This window comes from Microtus ochrogaster, unplaced genomic scaffold (assembly GCF_000317375.1).
Source record: "Microtus ochrogaster isolate Prairie Vole_2 unplaced genomic scaffold, MicOch1.0 UNK30, whole genome shotgun sequence".
NCBI classification, from domain to species: domain Eukaryota; kingdom Metazoa; phylum Chordata; class Mammalia; order Rodentia; family Cricetidae; genus Microtus; species Microtus ochrogaster.
Window position 1 is genome coordinate 172,646 of NW_004949128.1, and position 14,112 is coordinate 186,757.

Genomic DNA, 14,112 nt, shown 5'->3' on the forward strand with positions numbered 1-14,112 from the left:
GACAGGAACCAAAGCTACAGAGAAACCCTCTTGGGAAAAAAAATTTGATTTGTAAGATAAATGTCCACATAGCACATGAAAATACCAGAGGGATAATATGAGGAAGAAGGGATGGAGGAACAAGAGAGTAATGAAGGAAAGAAAAACAAATACTGCATGTTTTCTTTTACATATGGTATCTAGATTATATACATTCATATACTTATATATGTATATACATATGTGACTGTGAGAAGGGAAGAAAAAAAGCTAGCACTACATAAATTTGAGAGAAGGTAACGTGGGATGAATATAAACAACATACACATGAAATCCATTATTTTTTGTATGTTAATAAAATCAGTAAAATGATGCTTCTATATAGCTGTTATCTTCCCCCTTTTATGACTATCAGTAGAAAAATTATATTTGGATATTTTAAAAACTCAACAATATAGTTATAGTATTACTTCATCTAGTTTTATACCTACTAAGTAAACCAAGAAGAAAAAGGACATTAAATAATTATTTATAAATTATATATTAACCCTATTATTTACCATGTCTGGGTCTTTCTACTAACTCCTGTGGGTTCAAATTATCATCTGGCTTCATTTTCTTTCTCTGAAATACCTTCACTTTTACTAGACATTGTGTGTTGCTTCTGTTAATGTATAATATATCTAAATACTGCAGTCCTCTGCCCCGAGAAAAAACAATTATTTCATAGTTTCTTCTGAAATTAGTTAAAAGCCATAAAATATATGTTTGTATATATATACACACACATATAGTATATATACATATATTATACTATTTTTATAATTATCTAATTACATTTACTGGTACTGTGTTTTATTTGGATTCAAGTTACCACAGGATTCATTTAGTATCAACAGAACATCCTTAAAGTCAGGAGTAGTGGTGCACACTATTTAATCCTAGCACTTGGGAGAAAGAGGAAGGCAGATCTCTGAGTTCAAGACCAGCCTGAGTTCCAGGATAGCCAGAACTACATAGTGAGGTCTTGTCTTTAAAAAAAGGCAAAAAGCAAATCACAAAAACAAACAACAAAAGGACACCTTTTAAGATGTTTCAGTCCCTAGTGCTTTTGTAAAAGATATGTATATAAATATATACTTGCATAGACAGTCACTCATATGTCTTACAATAAGTTTGATAACAGGTTTTGATTATCTGAGAGCATACTTTCTCTTCATTGAAAATAAATATTCATCAACTAAAAGATTCTTGGCAAGTAGTTTTATTCCTTCTTTGACTATAATTGTTTCCAGTAAGAACCTAGTTGTGAATTTTCTAGAGATCTTATGTATATGATGATCCAACTTTGTATGGTGCAGAGAGCTGTGGGGGTATACAGCAAGCTGACCTACTGGATGAGTGATTCCTAATGGGAAACCCCACTAGGCAAAGTCCATGGGGCTACTAGCTGTGGAAACAGGTTGTTTTTTCTGTCTGTATTTTTCTAATGTGCCACTTCATTTCTTCCCTAAGAACTGCATTCCTTCCCTAATAACAGCTTTGGGTGTTTTCCCACTGCTTGTGTGTTTGTCTCATGTAGATATTCCATTTTGGAGCACATAATATAGCTGTGGATGGTCAAGAAGATGATTTCTGCTTAGTCTGTATAATTCTTATGAGGAGAAAATTTCTAGGATATTTTTCATAACTCAGACTGACATAAAAGAATTCTCAGGACAAAGACAGCCTGTTACACAGACAGCTAACTTTAGACTCCAGAACAAACTCAAAGCAGGCTGGTTGCCCCTGGTGAAACTATGATTTACCTTGTGTTATGAGGATGGGTTGGGCCCTGAAAAGGTAACATGTAATTGGCAGTGAGAGGAGCGGTGGCAGTGTGGAGAGAGGTGGCTGTGGAGAGCCATGTAAGAGCTATGCAGAGAGTACGTGTGTGTGCTGACTGAGGAATATAGCTGAATGGGCAGAGAGAAGGCTTGGGAGACGAAGTGTGAGAGAGTTAATGAGCGAGAGTGAGTGAGTAAAGAGTAAGTGAACGATGTAGAAGTGTGTGTGCGAGTGAGAGGGAGCTGTGTGAGAGCCGCTGCTACGTAGAGGACCTGTGCCTGGGGACCGTGTACAGTGTACAGTGTGTGCAGTGCTGCATGGTGAGAGCTATGTAAATGAGACGTACAGCTGGGGCTGTGTGGAGGCAGGATACATAGAAAAGAGATGTAGAAGAGAAATGTAGGTAAGGGGAAGATGTGTTGTCATGGGAAAATAGACGTGGCTCTGTGCAGAGATGTATGGCCATGTAGGAGACAGGTGTGTATATGTATGGAGAGATATGGAGCTGTATGTAAAGAATGAGGCTGTGTGGAGACAGATTCTCGGAGAACATTTTTAAGATGAAGTAAAAGAGAAAGTTACCATCAGAAAGCGTTGTTTCCTTCTTTCCCCCTCAGATAAGAAGTTTTCCTAAGTTGAGTGTGGTGGATTTTTTTGCTTCCCCTGGGCTGCTGACTGGAGGCTGGACCCCACCCCCAGGTCAGTCATAGTATGGCTACTTGTCTGACTATTTCAAAATGGCCTCTGACTTTCTCTTTCGGCATTTTACTGTGGTGTATCTGGTTGTGCCTCTCTCTGCATTTATCCTACTCAAAATTCACTAAGCGCCGGGCGGTGGTGGCGCACGCCTTTAATCCCAGCACTCGGGAGGCAGAGACAGGCGGATCTCTGAGAGTTCGAGACCAGCCTGGTCTACAGAGCTAGTTCCAGGACAGGCTCCAAAGCCACAGAGAAACCCTGTCTCCAAAAACCAAAAAAAAAAAAATTCACTAAGCTTCTGGAATATAGTTTTCAACATAATTAGGGCGTTTACAACCACTTCTTCTTGCATAGCCTTTAGGTTTTATTTATTACCATTACTGTGCGTTGTGTCTACTGCTGAATGTGTGATATAGCAGTCAGAAGAAAACTTGCAGTAGTCAGTCCTCTCTCTCTCGACTATCAGGTCAGGGTTACAGAGACTGAAGTCAGGCTTGTGGGGCACAGGGCAGGGAAGGGCAGCTTTTACCCACTGAGAAGTCTCACTGACCTTTTTGCTCAATATTTCCATGTTCCCACCTTCTTCCTTTACTTCAGTTTCATGTACATTGCTGTGCTTAATGATAAATCTAGACTCTCAAGTGGTTCAGATTAATTTCTTCTTCCTTTTGTTTTAACCCCTTTCTGGTCTTCCGACCATGTAATATCATCAGTCTAGTTTCAAGTTTGCTGACATTTTCCTCTGCCAGTTGAATTCTATGTTTGAGGAACTCTGATGAATTTTTCATTTTGGTTACTCATATTAGTTCAACTTCAGAATTTCTATTTGTTCTTCTTAAAAAAAATTCTATGCCATCATCAATATTTTCAGTTTGATCAAAGAAATATAGGAGCTAGTGAGATGACTCAGTGGTTAAGAGCACTGGCTGCTCTTTCAGAAGATCCAGATTCAATTCCCAGTACCCACATGGCCACTCACAACTGACTTTAACTACAGCTTGAGGAGATCTGACACCTTTACACAGATATACACACAAACATAAACCGATGTACATAAAAATAAATTGTTAAAAATAATGATTATAATATATCGATAATATATCTTTAAGCATAATTTTTTTAGTTATTAAAAATATTAGTAATAGTTTTGTGGTCTTTGTCAATCTCAATTCTGGAATAAAGTTTCTACTGATTTTCCTTTTTTTTATTTTCATCCATTTGGTAATTAATTCATTCACTTTGAGGCAGGCTGGTTTAATATTTGCTATGAAACCCAGGCTAGCTTTGAACTTATGATCTTCCTGCTTGAGCCTTCTGAATACAAGGATCACAGGTATGTGCCACCACACTCAACTTTGTTTGACTTTTGAATGAATTGCAATTTCTTGTTTTTGAGTTTTGTTGAAAACAGTGTATTTGGGTAATATATTGTTGCAGCTCCCCCTGTTCTCTAGGTTTCTGCTTCTCACAGACCATTGCTCATTACCTGAGGTCCGATATCTTGCAATACATATGTTTTGTACAGCTTTACTGTTTCACCTAAAACTTAAATTCAGTTCTTATTACCATATTCAGTTGAAATGCAAGTCTTCATTAATAATTTAAAATACATATATTTAGTTTCTTCCTAATTTTCAATTATCTCAAATTCTTGGGATGCTAATCCTATTTGTAAGTTCTATAGACCTTTTTCTCCTCTCCTCTCTCCCCTCTTTCTCTCTCCTCTCTCTCTCCTCTCCTCTCCTCCTCTCCTCTCTCCTCTCTCCTCTCTCTCTCTCTCTCTCTCTCTCTCTCTCTCTCTCTCTCTCTCTCTCTGTGTCTGTGTGTCTCTGTGAGTATGTATGTACACCTACACATTAGCAGACACAAAGCATTTGTGCATGAGTGCATGAGGAGGTGAAATATCAGCCTTGGTTGTCACTCCTCAGCAGCTAGCCACCTTAACTACTGAGGCAGGGTCTCTCACTGTGACTGGGATTTGTGAAGTAGGCTAGGCTGACTGGTCTCTGCCTCCCCAGAACTAGAATTACAAGATTGTAACCCCCCACCTCTCTCTCTCTCTATGTGGTGTGTGTCTGTGTGTGTCTGTGTGTGTGTTTGCAGACACACTTGCACACACAGGTCTTCATTCTTTACTGACAACCATCTTTCCAGCACCAAGCTCAAATTCTTTTAAAAAATATTTTCATGTATATGTGAGACTATAGATATGTATGTTTGTGAATGACATACCTGTAGTGCCCAAGCAGCCTAGAAGACAACAGATCCCTTGGAACTGAAGTAAAAAATGGTTGTCCACCTCCACGTGGGTGCTGAACCTGAGAACTGAACCTGGGTCCTCTGCAAGGGCAGTCTGTGCTCTTAACCTCTGAGCCATTTTTCCAGACCCCAAGCTCATATTCTTAATGATTCCTTTGCTCATGTCCTAACCACTTCTCTGTTCCCTTGCAAGTTTCAGCTGGCCTGGGTAGTAGAAGTGTTCCTTTAAAACAGTTCCCTGGGTAACCTACCATCAATCAAAAAGGAATTTATCAACTTTAAAATGTCTTCAAAAAGTAGACTGGGTGATTTTAGATTCCAATCAGTGTGCAATGAATGCACTTCAGAAACCACACAAAACTCCAGGCAAAAACGTATTTCTCTTTATACTTCACCTGACTTGGTTATGAAAGTTTTCTCTACTTTTTTACTATCATTGAAAAAGCCCTCTGCAATTGTGATTTATGGAGAGATTTTAGTTTGAGACCATGCATAAAGCCAAGACTGGATGTCTCCTCGCATAGGCATTTAAATCTGACTTCATAACCACTGAAGCTATTTCTGAGTCTGAACACCATCTCCGGGACAGCTCTAAATAGTCTTCAGCTTGTTGGCCATTACAAAATATAGACTTACTCTCTTATTCTTTCTGATGGGTTCACTCATCTTAAATTGCTACTGAAATTCAATGTTTATAGGTAGCTACAGCAGAAGGTATTCCAAGATAACTAGATCTACCCCTATGTGGGGACTGGAAACGTCCTTCCTCCACAAAAGTTCAAAGTATGCATATATATGTGTGATTACAAAGAGTCCAGAATTTCAATCAAATTCTTTTTTTTTTTTTGAGATAGAGTTTCTCTGTGTAGCCCTAGATGTCCTGAAACTCCCTTTTGTAGACCAGGCTGGCCTGGAACTCATAGTGATCCACCTGCCTTTGCCACCCGAATGCTGGGATTAAAGGTGTGCCCCCCCCCCCACAGCCTCAATAAAATTCTTAAATAAGTCTACAACCAAATACTTGTTCAAAAGAATTTTAACCTGTTTTTTGTGTCTAAAATTTAACAACTATATTGCTATGTTTCTTTAAATCAGGAATTCTCCAGACTGCCTTCTGTATATGTATATATCTGAATATGTTTTCTCTTTATTTGAGGGTACTAAGTCACCATTTGTCTTTCATATTTTAATATTTTTCATTGCAACATTCAATAAAGAACAGAATGAAGGTTCCATACACCTCTCTTCAGTATGAAGATAAAAATATGCTACAGTGGGTAAAGAGATGGCCCAGCAGTTAAGAGCACACTCTGCTCTTCCAGAGGAACAGAAATTTTAGTTCCCAGCACCCACACCAGGAAGCTCACAACCACCTGTAATTTCAGTTCCGAGGGATCCAACATTCTCTCCTGGTCTCCACACACATGGCAAACACATATATGCACAAAATAAAAATAAATCTTTAAAAATATGCTACAAGCAGGAGAAAAAAGGAGGGTTGAGAGAGAAGAAAACTAACAAGAGGCGTGGATGCTGCCTGAAGGAAAAGAGAGTTTCAAATAAAAAACGAAATGGCGAATACTCAAAGGCAGGAAGGCATTATCTCGGAGGTAGGAGCACATCTATGAGTCCCTTTGTTTTACAAAACACTCCATTAAAATGCCTAACAAATATAAGTTTTGTTAAAATATGTAAAATATAATAAACACAAAATTTGTGTATTTCGATTTCAAATACCCATTAGAATCATTATATTGAAGCAATTAGGAGTAAATACTCTTTATAAAATTCCAATATCAATTCAGAGACAAAACTAAAAGGAAATCAGTTAATTTTGTCACTTACCAATACTAGATTTTTCTATTTAAGAAAGCATAATTAAGCTAACTCATTCCCTGGGAAAACCTATCATCAGATATATAGGGACAAAAGTCAGAAAACAATTACAAAGGATTTTAAGTCTGAAATTATAAATCTCACTTTCCTTTTTGAAAAAAAGCATATTATCTTGATATTTACATTCAATATATTGATTTGGCATTCCTAAATCCAATCAAATTCCAGTTCAAGACGTACAATATTATTTACCCACTTCATTTACTATTGCTAATGAGAGATATAACTCAATATTCTAAGTGCTTGTTTTCATAAGTCTTCTTATAAAATGCTCTTTGAAGTATCAGAGAATTTGAATATTCACAGACAAATCCTATAAACCTATTCATGGTAAAAAAAAAAAAACCCTAACTTCCTATTAGTTCATCTATAGAACAATAAAAGACTGGTATCAAACATCTTAATATTCCAATCACAACATTAACTGTGCCTGTATATTTAACAGCAACAGAGCAGTAGAGGGTATTTGCAAAGTGAAGTTTCAATTTGCTTTCCCAAGATATTTCCCTACAAAACAAATTTCATCACTGGTAATTAACGGGTAATTCTCTGGTTTGGAAATGGGCGGCGAGGAAGTGTAACTTTTAACTAGCCATTCCATCTCTCTTTACTTGAAAACCTTCCCATACCCGTCCTTATCATTCAAAATGTTGTCCTTAAGCAAACAGAACTGGCATCACTTATAAGAAATGCAGACTTGCAAGCAATGCTAAGGTTATTCTTGTACCTGACATGTAACAGTCAGGGTTCATATTTTAACAAGATACCACACAATTTGTGTCCATTGAAACACAGCTCCAATAAAGGGACCATCCTATGAAACCACATTTGACAATACTGAAACCATATTTTCTATGGAAAGAGCTGGCTGGAGTGGAGAAACAGCTGTCCCAATGGATGCCAATGCATTCTCTCTAGCTCTAGCTCCCGGATCCTTATGTGGCCCCCTTTATCCCTTTATGTGGACTGCTTGGTTCTCATTCAACCTCCAAAGTTGAAAAGAAACCTGACTGAGGAAGTAAGGTTTTTCCAGAAGAGAAGAAATGCCTCATGCCAAGCGGTAGTGCATGATTTTAATGCCAGCACTCAGGAGGCAGAGGCAGGCAGATCTCTGAGTTCAAGGCCAGTCTGATCTACAGAGAAAGTTTCAGGATAGCCAGGGGTACATAGAGAAATTCTTGTCTTGAAAAACCAAGATGGGGGGGGGAGGTGGATACTTCACTAGTATTATTTTTAGAGAAGAGGTAGAAAATTGTTTTTACCTTGATGGAAAGTAATGAGGTCCAGGTAGGAAGTAAGGGTGATGAAACGAGAATCGTGGTGGTGTCCCAAAAAGTGTGGCTGGATGACCAAGGGGTGGGGGCTGATAGATGTGTGAGTGTGGAATGGGAGTAGCTGGGGGAATTGGAGTGCTTCGGGGACACGTGGCAACGCTGGCATATTCCTTGGGAGGCTGGATAGGTGAGGTTGCAAATCTGGCATAGGCAGTACTTGCACCAGCTGGAATCCTGCTGGTGCTCTCCAGAGACACTGGAGTGGGTCTCTTCACAGAGCGACTGGTTCCTGAAGGAAGCCTATGAACGTCTGTTTGCAGAGGCCCAGAGAAGCGCTGAGGAGGGAGTGATGGGCGGGGCGTCAGACTTGGAGGCGGACCGGCCACCGGGCCAGTGCTGGAGACGCTGGGCTGGAAAAGTGTGATGGGGCTAGGGCGCTGGACTGCAGGTGTGGGCAGGTGGATAGCAGGTGGGGCTTCACCTTCAGAAATAAAAACAGCAGAAGTTAAGATCGCTACCGGTATCCACCACACTGTGAACTGGAACATGGAAGGAGGGTTCACTATTACCTTCACCCAGTAGTGGTGTCATATCAAACCACCCTCCCCTTTATTTACAGTATTCGGACAATGCAGAAGTCACTGTACTTTCTTGTGAATTAACATTTTTCTCTTCTCCAGCTGGCCTCTGAGTGTCCTAAGAAGAGAGACCTTCTGTTTTGTTCACTACTACATCCCCAAGCTCAGCTTCTGCCTAGCACAAAATAGGAAAGTCCTCAACTTGGATAGGTATATAAATGAACAGCATTACTATTGATAATTTAGAAGATTGTATACATTAAAATGTTGACATAAGACTACTGGCAACAATTATCATTAAGGAATAATCTAGGAGTAGGGCACAAGATACATGGGTAGTAGGAAAATCCACATGTTCATAGTTTTTAGGTTTTGATCAGTCTGAAATATATTTATTTTCATATAAGTAGAAGTTTCAGAGTAACCCTGTGATCATTTTTTGTGGGAGCCTATGTGTGACTCAGTTTCCATCTGGAGTCCATTCTAACTTATAAGTCATTTGAGTTCAAGCTTGCCTGCTCTGCCTGCAACCTTAAGAACTTTGAGAAACGTCTGTATTCGCCCAAAGAAGAGCATTTTTGCCCAGATGAAAAGTACATTAGTGTATTAAGATTTGGGCTGGTGTGTGCCAGCCGGAGGGACTCCTCCTTAAGTGATTAATAGCTGTTTGCTGCTAGCTGAATTTTTTTTTTTTTTTTTGCTTTTTCGAGACAGGGTTTCTCTGTGGTTTTGGAGCCTGTCCTGGAACTAGCTCTGTAGACCAGGCTGGTCTCGAACTCACAGAGATCCGCCTGCCTCTGCCTCCCGAGTGCTGGGATTAAAGGCGTGCGCCACCACCGCCCGGCTAGCTGAATTCTTGTAAGAGATTATGCACCTACTTGAGCTTCCTCCAAAGGACAGTGTAGGAAGACGGTTGGCTGATGGTACTGCTCTTTGTGCTGTCTTACCTGTAATTAGTATACATGCTGGCTGAGAAATAAACTCGGGGCTGGTGGACATTCACCTACAGTCCTCCCAGTCTAGCCTGCTTTCCATCTCCATTCTCTCAATCTGCCATTTGCTTTAAGCTCACACCCAGGTACCCTTTACAGATTCCTGCCAGTGTAACAGACGTGGAAAGAATATTGGCAGAACATGATTGGCAAGGGTAGAATTCTTCAAGGTAAGTAAAAAAATCATGTGATTAATCTTTCCACTCCTAAAAAGACAGTACTGCTGTTTGAGATGCTATTATCCAAACAACACATGTAGACTAAACTGAACTAAGTTTTCATGACAAAATACAAAAAGAAGCCTTCAGAAGATAGTCATATCCATTGTATTCCAATTCAGCTAGGTATCTGTTAACAAGATCACAGTCCAAGCACAGATGCTGCAGTTAGAAATGTCTGTCAGGCCGGGCGGTGATGGCGCACGCCTTTAATCCCAGCACTCAGGAGGCAGAGGCAGAGGCAGGCATATCTTTGTGAGTTTGAGGCCCGCCTGGTCTACAAGAGATAGTTCCAGGAAAGGCTCCAAAGCTACAGAGAAACCCTGTCAAAACAAAACAAAACAGAAATGTCTTTCAGAGGCCCAAAATGCAGACTTTTCAACTTTATCCAGGTTAAGACCTCCCTCTTTTTCTTCTCTCAGTAGCGGAAGGTAATGTAATGCCCTTCTAAGCCTCAGAGCAGAAACAAAGAGTCCCACCCATCCATTTCAATATGTTCCTAACCCAACGAAGTGCAGAAGGGTATAAATGAAGTGTCCTCATCTTGTTAGCCCAGACTGGCCCCAGGCTCCCAGTCCTCCTGCCTCAGCCTCCTGAGTGCTGGGTCACAGACATGCATCACCATGCCATGTTCTTTTATTCACATTTGCATTACCAGGATCCAGCCACGAACCTGCCTTTAGAAATAGTTAAGAGGGATTGGAGAGATGGCTCCGTGATTAAGAGCACCTGCTTTACAATGAGGACCAGAGTTGAGATCCCAACATTCTCATAATAAGCTCAGGGTTCCACAGGCACCTGTAACTCTAGTTTCAAGGATGCAACAGCCTCTTCTGGGCTCTGTACACAGGCATGCAAAGGCACACATCCATACACACATACAAGTGCACATACACTCATACAGATATATACACTCCCATGTAAACACTTAGAAAGACTTAATATTTGAAAAACAATTCAACCTAAGTTGACAGTAAGCCCATGCTGTTCTGCTGGAAGACTTAAAGCACTTTGCAATCACATGGCCAGGAAAACTTGTAAAATCTCTCAATTTTTTATTTCTTGAATTATTACCATACTCAAGAAATTAACCTGACCATCTACTTCAAAAAGTTGAGTTCTTTTTCCTATACCCAGCATAAGCACTTAGTTATCAGAAAAAGTAAGTTACAAGAATGCTATAGAACTATTAATCAGATTTCAGTCATTGAAAGGGGGACATGTCTTTTCCAATTCTTTTTCTACCTAAATATGTCCAAGAAGAGATGGAAATGAGACCTGGAATGATAATAATGCATTAATTTAATAATAAATAAAAAGTAACATAAATCAACTACTGTATTTTCTTACAAAGAATTATCCAGAAACACAGTATCTTTAAATGTCAGTGTTCCTGTTGATAAGGAGGTTAAAAGTGTATAACCTTTAATAAGTCAGTGATATGGAAGATTGAGAAAAAGATCAAAGCTCTAATGACTCAAACAGTTGCCTGATAAATAGTAGACGGTAGAGGGGTCAGACAAGCAGGCTTGCAACTATTGCATTGAATTCACTCAGAGATAGTGGAGATAGAACAAGTCACGGGAACAGAAAGTCCTGAGTACACTTACCGTTTTCAAGTATACTCGACATCTTAATGAGATGAAGTATTCCAGAAAAGTGTGGTGTTTGTTAGAACAAACAGGCTTGGTAGACTACACAGGAACATGAAGCAAGCTTGACTGAGCATCGAATAAAAGGAAAGACTACTAGAAAATCCATGACTTTGGTATGAAATATTGAGTAATGCATTTCTAAATCACTAAATAATGATGTTTTATTCACTTTTTTGCATCATAAATGTTGGTTTAGGGAAGAAGACTGAAAAGGATAACTGAAGTAAAACATTCATAGAAAAGTGGTTGTTTATGTGATGATGTTCAAAGCAAAGAAAAAAAAAACATACTCCTAAATCATTGAAGGCGGATCGAGTTAATACAGGCTAATTGGTATAAAATAAAAGCAACTTTAATAGCACACTCACGCAACCAAAGTTCCCGCGATGCCCAGAAATAGGAGACAGGAAGAAGTTACCAGCGTTTGTGCACCCCAATTTATAGACAGGAAGAAGGCCGTCCCGCCCCCAAAGGGCGGGCTCTCTCTACAAATCATAAAGCTGTTAACTGGTCAAATTAAGAGAAATCTATCAAAACCTTGTGTGAAAAAATAAGCCTATATGTTCTAAGTGGTGCAAATAAAAATTAGGCAGTTGGAAGCTGGAGAGATGGCTCAGCAGTTAAAAACACTTAACTTCTTTTGTAGAGAGCCCAAGTTTTATTCCCAGCACTCATGTCAAGTGCCTCAAGATCCAGAAGTATCTGACCCCTCTAGCCTACTCAGGCACCACAACTTTGTGCATGCAAGCACACATACACATTTTTTTTAAATCAGTCATTTAGAAGGAAACTGAATTAACAAAAACCAAATGACTATAAGGCAATACTACCCGACTTGATAAATTCTTCACCAGAAAGAACAAAATCACTGTTTAGACTGGTAGTTCTCAACTTTCCTAATACAGTTCCTCATGTTGTAGTGACCCCCCAATCATAAAATTATTTCGTTGCTACTTCATAACTCTAATTTTGCTACTGTTATGAATCATAATGTAAAATGATAAGCAACCCCTGTGAAAGTCATTTGACGTCCATCCCTCTGTAGGGTCACAACCTACAGGTTGAGAACTGCTGGCTTAGACATTAATAATTTCAAGAGGCCACTGAAGAGACAGTGGAGAGAACACAATCCTCCCTACTTTCAGAACCCTAATTTTCATTGAATGAAGTTGGAGAATCCTATATCAATACAGTATAATGGTAAGTTTAGAAACTGACAAAAATAGATCTTAGGTACTATTATCATAATTATTGTAGAGAAACTCAAAGGTAATTATGTAGGTAAAAATAGCATCCGTCAGAACAATTTTGATAAATCTACATCACTTCTGTGATAGTTAGCGTTAAATGTCAACTTTATACAGCCTAGGATTACTTGGGAAGAGTCTCAATGTGGGATTGTATATATTGAGTTGGCCTGTGGGTGTTAGGAGATTGTATTTACTGATATGGGGAGATGCAGCTCACTGTTGGTGGTACCATTCCCTAGGCAGGTCTTGTTAAGAGGAGAAAAACTGAACTGACTGCAAGCAAGACAGACAGACATCAAGCAGCATACATTCATTTAGTCTCTTTCATCTTGATGGTGGATATGATGTGACTAGTTGGTTATTTGAGGTTTATTTTGGTTTGGTTTTGGTTTTTCGAGACAGAGTCTCTCTGTGTAACAGTCCTGGCTGTCCTGGAACTCACTCTGTAGACCAGGTTGGCCTTGAACTCACAGAGATCCACCTGCCCAAGTGCTGTGATTAGTGTCCAACACCACTGCTTGGCATGACTAGCAGTTTTAAATTCTTGCTGCCTTTACTTCCCTGAAATGAACTACAACCTGGAACTATGAGCTAAAAGAAAACTTTTTCCCCCTAAGAATATCTTATAAGACACAGAAACAAAACAAAAACAACTTTTAGACCTGGCTGTCTTGGTACTTGATTTGTAGACCAGATGGGTCTCGAACTCACAGGAATCCTCCCGAGTGTTGGGACTAAAGGCGTGCACTACTAAGCCTGGTCAATAACTATGGTCCTTTAAAGGACTTTATGATATAGTCTATTAACTAACTTTAATAATTTTAGAGTCTTAAATTTCCAAATATCCTAGTTATACTATCACCTCTAAGTAATACAGTACCAAGATGATGGGAATAATTAAACATATATCAAAGTTGCACAATTGGACAGCATTGTAGTAAACAAATCTCAGTATGAATGTGACTTATCTAAAAACAATTCTCAAATTACCTTTATAAAATGTTTCTGCTTATCACTTGAGATCCAGGAAATGAATCTTTAAACTCTGGCCCTCACAAAAATATATAGAATTGTAAACAACTTTTTGAAGTACTCAACAAAGACTCATTACCATGTTTTGTTTACTATTGTGCTGTTTCTGAACTGCTTCCTGTAACCCTGTTTACCATACTTAAATAACAAAATTGTGATGCACAAATTCTCCCAATATCAGAAAAAAAATTCAGTCTTCTTCCATCCATATCTCTGTACAGAGGTGTAAAAGTGTAAAAGCTTAACTGCTTCAGATAAGAGCACTGATAAATCTGTTTCTGGGAAATGTGAGCTAAAAATGGGCAAAACAAGCCAAGCAGTGGTGGCACACACCTTTAATCCCAGCATTCAGGAGGCAGAGTCAGGCAGACCTCTGTGAGTTCAAGGCCAGCCTGGTCTACAAGAGCTAGTTCCAGGACAGGCTCCAAAGCTACAGAGAAACCCTGTCTCAAA

General features: G+C 39.2%; 1 protein-coding gene across 2 annotated transcripts in view; it reads right to left on the reverse strand.

The window, feature by feature from the left end:
* The window catches only part of Sox30 (SRY-box 30), a 32,235-nt gene that overhangs the window by 11,776 nt on the left and 6,347 nt on the right, over window positions 1-14,112 (reverse strand). Inside the window, exon 4 of one of the 2 annotated variants that reach the window (XM_005368158.2) lies at window positions 7,923-8,415. The exons of the other annotated variant lie outside the window; for it this stretch is intronic. Coding sequence (XP_005368215.1) covers window positions 7,923-8,415 — 493 coding nt within the window. The remainder of the gene's footprint in view (window positions 1-7,922; window positions 8,416-14,112) is intronic. 2 annotated transcript variants of the gene reach the window in all.